Source organism: Semicossyphus pulcher, unplaced genomic scaffold (assembly GCF_022749685.1).
Source record: "Semicossyphus pulcher isolate SPU_LCO1_2020_fin unplaced genomic scaffold, fSemPul1.0.p SCAF_16, whole genome shotgun sequence".
NCBI classification, from domain to species: domain Eukaryota; kingdom Metazoa; phylum Chordata; class Actinopteri; order Labriformes; family Labridae; genus Semicossyphus; species Semicossyphus pulcher.
The window spans coordinates 246,759-260,741 of record NW_027211670.1 but is presented as its reverse complement, the minus strand read 5'-3'; the positions used below and the strand labels follow the sequence as shown (position 1 = coordinate 260,741).

The 13,983-nt window shown below is 41.2% G+C and overlaps 1 protein-coding gene across 2 annotated transcripts in view; it reads right to left on the bottom strand.

The window, feature by feature from the left end:
* Window positions 1–13,983, bottom strand: part of llgl2 (LLGL scribble cell polarity complex component 2) — a 39,669-nt gene extending 25,686 nt beyond the window's left edge. For both annotated transcript variants that reach the window (XM_069664437.1, XM_069664438.1), the window contains exons 1-2: window positions 13,732–13,983; window positions 260–379 (exon numbers count right to left, since the gene is read on the bottom strand). In XM_069664437.1, the coding sequence (XP_069520538.1) occupies window positions 260–334 (75 nt within the window). In that variant the 5' untranslated portion in view covers window positions 335–379; window positions 13,732–13,983. The remainder of the gene's footprint in view (window positions 1–259; window positions 380–13,731) is intronic.

Sequence of the window (13,983 nt, the reverse complement as noted above, 5' to 3'; positions counted from 1 at the left end):
CAGCAGCTTAACAAGCTTTTGTTAACAACAGGTAATGTTAGATTATTAAGCTTCTGCTGGCTAATTCTGGTCAAACACTGATGAAGATGTGCTCCTTTCTGCTCACACTAGGAAACATGGATCGAAACATCTCTGCAAAAACAAAAGGACTCCGGGTTTAGCTTGTTAAAGTTCACCCTAATGGTAAGCACCTTGAAGCAGATAGGGAAGATTTTAATGATTAAATCGTCTGTCAGCTGTTGTGCAGGGGTTCACTTGCCTTGTTGAACTGATAGAGTTCCTGTTTGAGTCGATCTCTCTGGGACTCCTGGCCGTGTCGCCTGAACCTCTTCATCCTGTCTCAGCACCAGCGTGGAGCCTGCGGGCCCACCGACGCACGCTGCAGGGAGGATACACAGCGGACAGAAGAAAGAGGAGGGGAGAGAAGAGACGGCGTTATAATATGCATCCTCATGTTCAATGTTTAAATCATAACAGGCATCATTGCACTTGTCCAAAGCATTTTCTCTGAGATGCTTGCAAGATGGTTAATTGTGATTTCATAGCTGTCTTGGTTAAAATGTGATGTATTAGCTTCTCTCTTAAGCTGTGATGTATTAGCTTCTCTCTTAAGCTGACACACAGATCAATTGTTTCTGAATGCTTCCTAGGTTAATCTACCAATCAATCACCTCTGTGCCATAACTTTTAATTTCAACTCAGCCATTACAGCTGAAAGAGATAGCAGAGGCAATAATAATAAACAAACAACTTATATTATACATAACAGTGCAGGTTCGCATTGAGTGTTCTGTCTGTAAATGTGTGTCAGCAGAAAGTAGAAGGACAGCTTCTAAAATGGAATGGACTGTACTTATATAGCGCTTTTCTAGTCTTTTTGCAACCACTCAAAGCTGCTTTTACACTACATATCATATTCACCCATTCACACACACATTCACACACTGATGCCACTGAGCCACAGCCGCCCCAAGATATATCCCTATGGCAATTTGGCAGAGGTGTGCATTTTTACAAACATTTTATAGTACTTTGTGTAATCTCGTGAGTCTCATCACCTTAAAGACAAAAACGTCCCCACCTACTTCCATTGTAACATCAATTTTTGATCCTATCGTCATGACAGCATAAAATCATGCACTCTAGTATTACAGGCTCCCAATCTAGACCCAAGGCTCCAACTTTTTCATTTTTACTATTTTCCACCATTTTTTTCCTCCCTATGGGGCAAATACATGCTATTTTCCCAGTTACCACTGTGCATCGTTCAGGCTATAAGGCCAGTGTACTAAATTTAAGCAACTCAAAGGGTCCCTTTGTGTTCATATGGATGTCAAATCAAATCATCAAATCAAATTTTATTTGTATAGCGCCAAATCATAACCAGAGTTATCTCGAGACACTTTACAGAAAGAGCCGGTCTAGACCGACTCTTTGTTACGTTATTTAAAGAGAGGCCCAAAATGAATCACCATGAGTAGCACTTAGCAATATTCGGCACACTGGCACATGTCAAAGAGTGGTACGTGTGTGTAAGATTAAACTAATTTGTATCTGTGTGCACGTGCAGCTTGAGTAGTAGTAGTAGACATTTTATTATAGACTTCTGCGGAATCTTCATTTCCTTGTCTCTGTCCCTTTCTCTCTCTCTTACACACACATACACAAAGTTACACTCACCCAACCACTCATAAAACAGACACATGCACATGCATAAGTCTTCGAACTGAATAAAATATAACATATTACACCCCCTAGATGCAGCCGATTTCCATATATACAAGAAAACAGCCTTCAGCTTCATTCCGTTAGCTATAGCAGTTTGATAATGTGATAGTAAGAGTCCATCAAAAGGGACTTTAACCATTCATTTTTATTTTTATTTTCCCCACGATGTTTATTAATGTTTTACTTTTACCTACCTTCCAGTAGGATTGTAAAGCCGGACGAGACTATAACGTGTGAACGTGGCTGGCCGGTGCTTGGCGACGCCTGTCACAGGTTGGGTTAACATCTCAACAGATTTTAGATATCCTTACCTTTGTGAGGTGGGAGCAGTATACACGCTACATATCACTTATGCCTTCATAGGGACATTTTTTGTCCACGGTCACTTTTATTTTTTATGAAATATTTTCGATTTATATGGTAAATGGTAAATGGACTGTACTTATATAGCGCTTTTCTAGTCTTTGTGAACACTCAAAGCTGCTTTTACACTACATGTCACATTCACCCATTCACACACTGATGGCAGAGGCTGCTACGTAAAGTGCCCAACTGTCAATCAGATATCACATTAATACCCGTTGGCTATGCCACCGGGAGCAATTTGGGGTTCAGTGTCTTGCCCAAGGACACTTCGACATGTAGCCTGAGGGAGCTGGGGATTGAACCTCCGACCTTCCGATTGAAAGACGACCGATTGAGCCACAGCCGCCCTCTAATCCATGGAGTCTCTGGTAGCTGACTTGTTTTTCTTCCACAAGATGAGAGAAAGGAATTCTACAGGTGGAGTCTGGCACTATATCTATTGTTGTCGGCGAGCCAACAACACACCGTCAGCCCTCCTTAGAAGCATGTGCCAGCTGATGAAAACACCTGCCACACATACAGCAGGGTTTCCATGGAAGGACGGGAATGAAATTGGGGAAGAGTGGGATGGCATTTCCAAACAAATTCCCAAGTTTTTCTCCCAAGTTTGTTCCTAAGAGAGTTCAGAAGAAAATTGTATGTCACATTGATGACATGTTCTCAAACCACAGAATTGTGTTATGATGATGCCTCCTACATTTGTTGTTCTGATTAGCATAAGTAAACGTCCTGTCAATTCCTTAAAAAGGGCCCTGCAGGGCGGTGTGCACACAGAAACCATATCACAGAACTTCAGTAGTAATAGTCAAGAATGCCGAAGCTAAAATGGAAAGATGGTAAGTAAAAGATTCAAAGAAAACACTAAAGGAAGTCATGCAGGCACCCCTGTAGGAAGATAATAGATAGAAGGAGTCATATATGAGTTTGAGGACATAAAACAGCAAACAAAACGTTTGTATTGGATGCTGTTACTCGCACTCTAAGCCTAAAGCGTCCCAAAAGGTACTCTTCACTCTCTACATAGTCCAGGAAGACCTCAGGGTATGATATGCAGTAAATGTGTCATTGTGTGAGTCGACATAGGGAGAAAGCAGAAATAGGCCTTTACATAGCGCAGGCCCATCACTGATTATGGGATGTCATGTCTTCCAATTACAATAAAGTGAAGAAAGGGCGTCTGTGGCTCAGTGGTAGAGTCTCCCAATCAGAAGGTTGGGGGTTCGATCCCTAACAGCTTTATAAATACATTCCATTTTACCATAATATTTAGTAAAGTCATTAAAAAGAATGACTAAATATGTTAGAATGATATTTCAGAAATGAGCAAACATTGCTGAATTTCAAAATTTTAGGGGCTTCAAGAAAAGTTCTCAAACTTGAATTATTTCTTTAAGCAACACCCAGCAAATCACTGAAAACACAAATTGTAAAAAACAACATTAATTAGTGGCAAACTGGTGGCTTAAGAGTCCTGATTGTCCAGAGGGACTGACTCGCTAAGCTCCATCACATGAAGCAGCGTGAAGGCCTCCAAGACTCACTGTCTGTGCTGCGCGTCAGATGCCTCAGCTCTCTGGCTCCTTCACTCACTGACACTCAGCTATGTAAAAGAAAGCAGCTCCAACCAGAATGTTTGAGACAGAGCGACAGGGAAACTCATAAGTGCAGTCAGACATATGAGCCACAAGTCCATGACAGAGGCATGCGTTGTGACTCACAGTTTTCCATCTAAATCAGCTCATTTGCCCCGGTCCAGATCGAGACATAGTTCTGTTAATAGACTTATATCAGCAGCGCTGCATTGACTCACACGTTTCCAACTGCAGCTTCCTCAAAGAAAAATCAGCACATCTCTGGAACATAAGACAGACTGGCTTTACTAGTTACTGGTTTCAAACTGTATGGCGGCAGGTTGAATTTCTCAGCTGAAGAAAGAGTTAACGTCTTTCTCTCCTCTGCTGAGCAAAACGCAAACAGCAAATTCAGTTAGGATATCTCTGAATGTGTGTCCCGGTCTGAGTTTCCACTTCAGTTTTTGGTAGATGAGGGGTAATTTCTGTGTATTGTAAATGTACCAACTAGCCGACCCAGGGTTCTGTGCAAATAGGCGGGTTGTGAATTCTGCTTCACAATGATAGGAAGAATACTGAGAGAATCGCAGATCAAGCAGAGGATTTCAATGATTTACCAGTTGACTTACATTCACATTGTAAATCACAGAGTATTGCCATTGGGTTCAGCTTCCTTTTAACCACAAGGATCCATTTCATCACACCCATTACTGCTGAATTTGCAACGGTCAGCCTGTCAATCTCACGCTCAGTTTTAACCTCACTTTTAAACAAAACTAAGAATCCAGTGACAATGAACGGACTAGTCATTGTAGCTCCACTGTAGTGTGCTTAAATCTACCCGTCAGGGCTACATAATGAATGGAATATTAAACCTGATCACAACTTTTGCTTCCCTCAATTAAATAAACATGATTGCCAGCAACATTGAAATTTTAAGTGTGTGCTCTGCTGGTAGAAAACTCTGCTGCTTATCAAATCAAGCACTCCCTAAACTAACAGCCACTCTGTCAGGGGGTGATGGAGAGGTTTTGGCTTCACTATTGGGGGAACTGGCATGTCATGTGATGAGCGCCTACCTTGCAGCAACAGTTTAGAGTGGAAGAGTAAACAACAGAGACAGTCGGAGAAACAAATGTCAAATGTGTGGAACAGAAGACCTGGCCCCCTGAAACGGCTCGTCATCGCCGCTTGTTTGGAGGTATTTCAGGTTTAGGGCGAGGGATGTTAAGAAGAAAAAATTATATGCAAAGAGTGCATGAAACCTGGGTCTGCGCAGCAAAGCACCACAACTAACTTGTTCAAGCAGCTAAAAAAAAAAACGGCACAAAGTGCAGCATGATGAGTGTATGAACGCCGAGAGGAGGAACGGCGCTACTCCACGTCCTTCAGCGTCAAGTCAGACATCCAGAGCAGAGAGAGCTCCCTAAGACACACTGAAATTACCCATGATGCAGCAAATTCAGGTGAAGAACCTGATTTTATGTCATAGTTTGACGCAAAATTTGTACATTAGCCGGAATGTAACACAAAATGGAACTTATAGTGTTGCCCTGTTTATTTCAATGTGAAAGTACAATAAAAATAATTTTGTCCCTAAAATTAATAAATAATCATGATTATGTTGATGCAGCCAGTCATAAGCTTGTAGTCCTCGTAGACGATGTATGTGAGTGTGTGTGAGAGAGAGAGTCCCAGGAGAAGTAGCGAAGCAGAAAGAGGGAGCTCTAAGCTGTAAGCTCGGCCGACAATGGCAGGGTGGGAGGTCTGCTTCACAAACACAACGGCTTCTAAGGACGACGAGAGGAATCTGCTGATGGAAAACGAGAGTAGGAAGACAACCCTCACATGTACACACGTGTAAACAGCAAAGGCAACAACCTGTATGGAAAGCGCCAGCTCTTCCAGTGAGGTCATCCACATGCTACATGTGTAGCGAGAGCCTTCCTCTGCCAACTTCAGACAGTCTAATCCCACAGTTGTTTTTCTCCGACCAGATTAATTGTGGCCTTTCAAGTAACCTGACAGACATTAGAGCACAAATTACCCATTCATTAAACACACTCGAGTGTTATTTCTGCCCCAGCTACTTATCAAGGGCCAAGGCTGGGAATGAACATCACAATTACATGAACTGAAGTGATGTTTAAGGCTGTTAGTTCAGACAGTAAGATTAACCTCAAATTCTACTCTCTCTCGAACTCTTGTATAGTCTGCTGTGGGTAAGAAGAAAGCAACAAAATTTCAACCAGCTGGGCTAACAAGGCAACAATTTAGCCGTTTTAAATCACGTAAACTTAAGTGGTTGATCATCATACAACAATTTGTATGGAATAGTTGTTTTCCTCTCTTTATTCAAGGGGATTGTCTCTCAGTAAGATTTCAAGTAAAAAATTTGTAATGCTTCCCGCAAAAGCCCTGCCTCAAACAGTCCCTGCCTGTGATGCATTGTTTCCTAGATTTCTTTGTGAACCAACTCTGTCAAATTCTCCCAACCATTAGAGTTGAGAGTTGTGTTGAACAATATAATGATTCCTGCTTGACGTGGAAGCGTTTAATCTACAGAAGCCCTAAAGGATACTGAAAGGGCCGTATATGTTTAACAGGGTTGTTCTACGTCGGCCTACCACAGATTAATTTTACCGACTTCCTGTGCTTTCTTTACAATTTTTGATTAAAATGATAGTCAATATATTTACCCATGCAGAGCCACATATATAGTAGCCATGAAAGTGCAAGTACTGATTATCGTACACAAGCCATTTCTATGACTTTCATTGGAGGGCAGGTCACAGAGCATCTATAGCCCCTTTTTACACTGTCATTTCAAGACGGGATTATTACGCCTCTGTGCGTTCTACATAGAAGACAGAACGTAACAGAGGTGGAATGGTGGGGCAAAGTCAGAGGTAGCAGCAGAGGCGTGACAGAGGCGAAGCAGCGTCTGTGTAAACAGTGGAGCTGGCAGGGCGGAACAGCGCAGTGTGTGTGTATTTGAATCACGCGCTGTTTGTTTACACCTCCCAATGTACAATGGCAAAGGCTGCATGACGGTGGAGCTTCGTTACGGCACTGAGGCGGAACTGCAGTGCAAAAAGGGCTTTTGAGTGGTGCTTCTGGAGCAGCAAGTAGACCTGTGTTTTGCTCAAGGAACATGGACAGTAATGGCTCTTTGACTCTTCTTGCTTCGGTAAATCATCTACTTATCACCTGACCTGACCAAGGTGGGGGATCCTATCCTCAGGAAATGTAACAGTCAAGTACTGTCAGCACAGACACATTTCACAGTCACAACAAGACCTAAGGACATTTCTGCTCCTGGCTAACAAATATTCCTGTACACAACAACGTGTTTCAAGCTGTTTACATACGCTTTCAGTTTTTATGCTAAGCTAAGCGTACAAGCTGCTGGTTGTGGTGGACAGACATGAGAGTGGAATCAAATCTTTCGTAGAAGGCATGGGCTTCATTTAAAAGTATTTCGAGAAGTCGTTTCATTATTGGATTTGTTAAATATACTAGGAAGCCAGATTTTTTTTTATCCTTTAATGTGAGAAGTTGGGTCTCTTTTATGAATGAAAAACATATGCATAGTGAAATTCCAAGTGATAACCCCTCTACAACCGATGATAGTTCTGCAAGATGCTTCAAACTATCTGACTTGAAAACTAAATTTTCAGCTATCTGAGCAACTTTTTGCAACATAGCATACTTAACATGACAAGTTAGACAAATCTAATTTTCTAGCTGAAAAAGGTAATGCCTATGCTCATCCAAGCTATGGTAGGTGGTATGGTATGTCTTTATCACCTTCATCCCCATTTTATCACCAGAAGTTGTCAGAACTGTTGTGTTTTGGAGAGAATCTGGTGATACAATAGGTAACACAATAAAGGGTTTATTGCTGATGCTATATATGGGGAAATATTGCAATATTTAAATCAAAATTCAGGGCTTTTGTTCACCTCTCATGGTGTAAAGAACACACCACAATATGCATAAACGTAGTAAGTTATTGAATCAAAACACTGGATCTGCATTTGTTTTTAACAGTCCATTTAACATTCAACGTCATAGCATTACTTTTTGTGTTGTGTGTAGTCTTTGCTCATATCAGTCAAGGTAACGATTAATAAAACTTAAATGTATCATGCACACAAAGGCAGATAAGTTCATTTACACTACTGAGACTGTAGACAAGATTGTTATTGTAACAGGGAAGTACCCGTTAGTCGTAGGTTAATCAGGAGAACAATGGCATGTCAGAAGTGAGCGTCACAGAACCAGTTTCAGAAGATCACTGGTGTGAAAGAGTGTCATGCCCTACTTCTGCAATCACATATGGAATTCTTTCACAGGAATTTCACCTGGCAGAAGAGCAAAGAACTTGTGGAGAAAAAAAAAAACTAAATGACGTAAAGCACATGATGCATCTATTGTCACCTTGTTTGATGTACAGTGAGCTCATCTCTCAGCAAGATAAGGTTACATGTATTTACCTACGATAACAAATACAATGAGCTTATTGACTGAATGTGACTCTCACAAAGTCACATTCAGCAACACAGTGCGCCTCACATGTACCATCTCTGCTGTTCAATAAATGTGTTCACTCTCAGTGAGCGCCATGACATTCCGTCTTCCGTCCCACAGTTCAGTGAGGTCATCAAATTCCCAGCATATCAAGCGAGCCATCTAAGTTGAGAAGGGAGTCAATGGAGGGGGAAAAAAGTGCACAAACATGCCTGGACTCGACAATAACAAGCTCCTGAGAAGTGGCTGGACCAGCAGGGCTGCTACATGGACCACGTCTCTCAGCGACATAGCTAGCATAGTGCTTCAAAGTAAGAATGACTGGCCAGGAAATGCCTGGCATCCAAAACATTCTACTTATGGACTTATGCAATCAGCAGCTATGCCAGAACTTGCTGCGAGACAGGAAAAAAAGGGCGCACAGAAAATAAGCCCCTCCCTGAGCACATCATAAAGTTGAAGAACAGACACTCGGTCATATTAATGGTGTCAAATATGCACCTATAAAAAAAAAAACACATTTACATAGGTGGAGCAGAACCAGTTTGACAGCTGCTGTTAAACTCTGCAGCTTCAGAGAATGAGCTCATGCACATGGTCCGATCACAAAACACACATTTCTCCTTCTGTCTCCGTCTTTCTGTGCATATCTCTCTAACTTTCAATTTAATGAGCTTTATTGGCATGAAAAGTGTTAACAAACCAAACAAATGATAACAGTTATATCACATAAAATATAAATTACTTGTAATGACAACATTTAACAAAAACAAACAACTACTACCAGAGGAAGGAGAATAAAAAGAAGAAGGCATGAATACCTATTTGTTCAACTGAAGCCCTAATAAATGGGACAGTCAATTTGAATGAACATACACACAGGCCACACAAAATGAGGGACAGGTTGTTGTTTTTTTCTGACTCTTGGTCCACACAGCAGACTGAATCACTAAACTGCTTTGGCTTTTACTGTCTCAGGCTCAGGTGTGCAGTGTGGCCTTGGCATAAGACCAGATATTTAACTGCAAATATCCACAAATTTTGGTTGTCGCCTAACATTTAGCGTGTCATGATGCCTAAAATTCACATTTTGGATTTTATTTTACTGACTGCTTAACTAGTGAACATAAATTTACATGCAAATGCGAACTCAGGACAATCAGGTCTGCACATAGAGCCCTTTCACCCATGTAGCACACAGCAGTCTCAACTGGAAACCACACTTTGGCTCACATCATACCTACTTTGTACTAGGGGGTTGGGAGGTCTCAGACTGTTCAATGTCTAGGCCAACTGATTGGAATATTTGTGCTCTAGTATGCAGTGCCTCCAGGTAATGTTTGGACATTTTCAGGAGTGCAGAGCATGTATAAAAGGGGCTTCATTTTGCACTTTTAATATCCATCCATCCATTCCATTTTCTGTACTGCTTATCCTATTCATGGTCGCGGGGGGCTGGAGCCTATCCTAGCAGTCATTGGGGCAATGAAGGGGCAAGGGTGTATTATACACATTGTATCAGTGCCAAATTTATCCAGAATACCAGTTTAGTAGCGTCGTAGCCAACCAGGTGTAAAGTTGGCAGTGAAGTTGGTCAATCTTAAATCAAGAAACACATTTAAAAAAATAAGCATGCAGGGCATGTAAACAATATTGGCCCAGGTGTGACAGAACTTGTGAAGAGGCTCTAAATGTTCTGTCTCTTTCTCAGCGCGCGGCCTGACACCTCTCTGTGATCATGAGCTTGACATCACTGAGCTATTCTTGGTTGTGGTGATGAGATAACTCCTCAAGTCAGCATTCAATGGTGTGCTGCGGTTATGGTGTGATTTGTGTCAGGTCTGTGCAGCATGACATTTAAGGCGAATATTAACAATTAAGAATGCTGTGCACAAGACAGAGCAGGAGGAGGAGTCTGCCCTAGCCGCTATAGCAAACATTAGGGGGATGCTTCCTTCCCAGAACAAAACAAAAATGAGATCTTGTCAGTTTTGGGTGTGGCTGGCAGGATGAGATATCCCTCACCAACTCACTGAGTCCTTCCTGTAATCAAAACCACAGAGATACAGAGAGAGGGGGCTGATCAGCAGCAACATGTTCACACCATTTCAGGCTCAGGTTGTCAATGAATATGTGGGGAAATAAGGCTGATTATGACTGGAGGCACAAACACATAGTCATGACAGGGACCAAAAAATGTCCATGTAGGGAAAACAGAAACCCATGTCAAGAGTCTAAATGTGGTGCATGTCAGTTTCTGACAAACGGAATAAGCAACACTTTTTCTGCCCAACTCATCAAATACTGCTTTATCATTGCCCCAAATTGGCGCCTCATACAGAGGGTAAAGACAGCCTCTATTAGCGTTGGTTTTAAGGTTCAGTATACCTGTAAGCTTGTGTTTCAAGTTGTCCAAAAGCAGAAGTTTCTGGGTACCAAGCAATCCTGTTGTCTTCTGTTTCAGGGTACCCTCTAGTGCCTATACTTTACCCTTGAACGGCTGTTTGAGGGTCTGTTTTAAGGTACCCTTTAGCATGTGTTTTCTTCCTTTCTAACCTGTGGTAGACATTCAAAGGATTAGGTATAGGCAAGGCAAATTATTGAAATGTAAATTATTGTAAATTATTAAGTTTAGATAAAAAACACTAATTGGTTAAGTTCAAGAAACATACCATGGTGTGGATTATAATGACTATATCTGGTCCATTTTATTTCCCACAAGGCTCAAATCACTACGGGAAAGTTCTGTGTTGTTTGATCCATTTATTGCCCCACAATGCCAACCCAACTGGATTGTATCGATCTTTCCGCGGGCACCTGACTTCCTAAATGCTGGACTGTCAGAGTAGCAGCTCTTAACCTTCAATATTGCAGCAGATTGGCATTGTTAGCCAGGTGTGTCTTGTGCAGATGCTAAAGGATAACAGAAATGTTGAAAACAGGATAGAATACAGGGAAACTGCTGCAGGAGGATACAATGAAACATTAGAGCACTGATGTTTTGGACTGGTTAGCCTCTGAAATTAATGTTGTCTTTTGTCTAAATGTGCCTTTGTTTGCTTGTAGTGATAGGAGTGTTGAAAACTTGGGTGCAGCTTTTAGCCATTCTTAAAATACTCATGTTTTTTCCCATCACAATTACAACATTTACCCATAAAATGCACACACAAGATTTGGAACTAAACGATGTGGTAAACTAAGTACTGTCCAAGTTGCAACGCATATACAAAACTATGGCTCACCTGTCTTGTATACAAAAAACAGCCAAATACATATTGGTATGTGTTTCACTGAAACAGATGCATGTGGGTTTTCGTATTGCTGCCTCACTTGCTGTCAGCTAATATGTTGCTGAAGCTTAACGCACAGGCTACAATCATCTTTGGGAATAATGACATCAATTCAGCAGTTCGAGCCTCAAGGGCCCAGTGTTAAAAAAGCACATATAGGGCTGAGACAATAAAGTGAATATGATCAAATGCTTGGCTTTTTAAACACCTTTGTCTTATGTTTATAAAGGGCAAATCCTGGAACAAGATTTCTACACAGGCAGCTTGAATATTGACTTTATCATGACAAACAACAAGACATAATGGCACTTTTACTTTTCCTATCTGACCTTTGTTGAAAAGAACAATTCAATCATTACTTCCCCCAAGTAATTTTATACACATGCAATCTCTGAGCTATATCCTGGCATACATGCTGTACAGCCTGATGAGCAATAGGACATTTTATAAGAGTTGTACTTCAAATGCCATCCCATTAGCAGACCACAGGAAAAAAGGCTTCTTTTCCTGCTCAATAATGTCTTGCACATTGGGAGAGGTAAAACAGGAATCGAGTTAACAGTTAACATGCTAAACACAGCGTGACAGTCTGAGCTGAGTGCTCTGTTTGAAGTTTACAGGCAAGGTTTGCCTCTTGGACATCGCCTCACCAGCACAAGGCATATAAATTAGCTTTCCTGTTCAAAGTTTAAACAGGGAGCCTTTGAAGACTCACTGTGTTAGCTAAAAACTAAGATAGCTAAGACAACAAATCCTGCTTTTGGTTTAGCATGTAAAATAAATCAGAAACTAAACAGGTGAGAGCTTCTCTTTAGCTAGCCCTACATTTGGGAGGGGCTGTTTATTTTGCCTCTGTAATGGTTTCAGGTGGACTTTACCTACAGGTGGAATAGCACTAAGTTCACTGAGAACAAAGGCTTTTTGTTTGGTTAGTGCTGCAGGTGGAGTTGGAAGGACACAGCCTTTGTGTCCTCCAGCTTTATCCTGTCCAAATTATGTGACTTTTTGGCTGCTTTGTTTTACAGAGTTCATTGCAACTTTTGCCTGTAAAAGTTAATCATACTTCGATTTAAAAGGGCAGAGGACTTGGTAATATTAGGGGGTGTGACTTTATTATTTATCTTTTTTTTCCAGTTCAGTTCAGTTCTTCAGTAAATGGTAGATGAGAGGCCAGACAAGTGAATTTCCCTTTGGGGATAATTAAAGTTCTTGCTCTTGTTATTTATTAGGACACATAAAAGTCAAAATAACACTGATTGGGATTTTTTTGAAGGGATGGAATGGGAATGGGGTTATTTAATTATATTTATTGTTTTAAAACGTGTTATCATTGTGTTTTGACTGTGACTGAAACTAACCAAACCGGTGAAACGCTTCTTCCTCGTACACCCTAAACGCACCAGTTACTCATGCTAAAACCAGACCGTTGACTCAAAGGGCTTACTAACCTAACCTGCTGGGGAGACACGCCTTGCTCATGTCTACGTTTCCGTAATTATGCAACACTACACAACTACAACTCACCTGGCTGCACGCCGGGGTTCACAAGAAACATCACGCTTACTATGATTTCTTACTTTTTGTTCTGGGTTTATGCCTTGCTTAATGAAATCCTTTAAGCTGTTTTTATTTTGCTCAGATGTGTACCTTTTTTAGCCTGGGAGTATTCTTTACTGTAGGTTTAGTGAACACCAACCAAACAGAATTTGAAATTTGATTAAAACATAACCCGACCAATATCAGTACAAAAAATGACTAATATGTTGACGTTGTTAAAAACAGACTCACTTCTTTCATAGAAAAGGTCTGACGAGTTTTTACGAGTCATTCAGATTTTGTGGGCTATTCGGCTGTTAACAATTCACCATACAAACTATTCAAGCACAATACAAACTGGAAAACATTAATTGGTAGTTTTATTTTCCACCCACGCAAGTTAACTTTACGTTAGCTTAAGGACCACATGTAACCTTTATTTGCTTATTATTAATACAGAAAATGAGTTATTATACAAGACAACGGCAATAAAATGCCTGATATCAAAAGTAAAGACTAGCCAGCTAGCAAGTGAGCAATTAGAAGATGATGTCTGTCTAAACGAGCAACTTTAGCTAGCTTGAGTTGTAGCCGTACAGGTGGCTGTGGTGAACAGGGTTAGTTCAATTGTTAGCCAGTTGGCTCACAGCCTCACAAACACCTTTAGGGACCAACTCTCTGTAACCATGAAGTGCCTCCCGACCCACCTGATTCAAAACGGCCGTTGCTCTGCCGACAGTTCAACGTTACTGCCTCTGGATACGATTTCACCTCCGGTTGGTGTACGGAGCTCTCTCCTCATAAAAAGTACAACCAGGAAAATACGACTAGTCCGAAAGCGAGTACTCCCAGGGTCCAATTGATTATGTGTTAGCCGAGGAAATATCACGTCCGAACACCGGTTAAAAACTAAAAACTGCTCCCTATTTCTCCACCGCTGTGGTGCGGTAGCTTCGGTG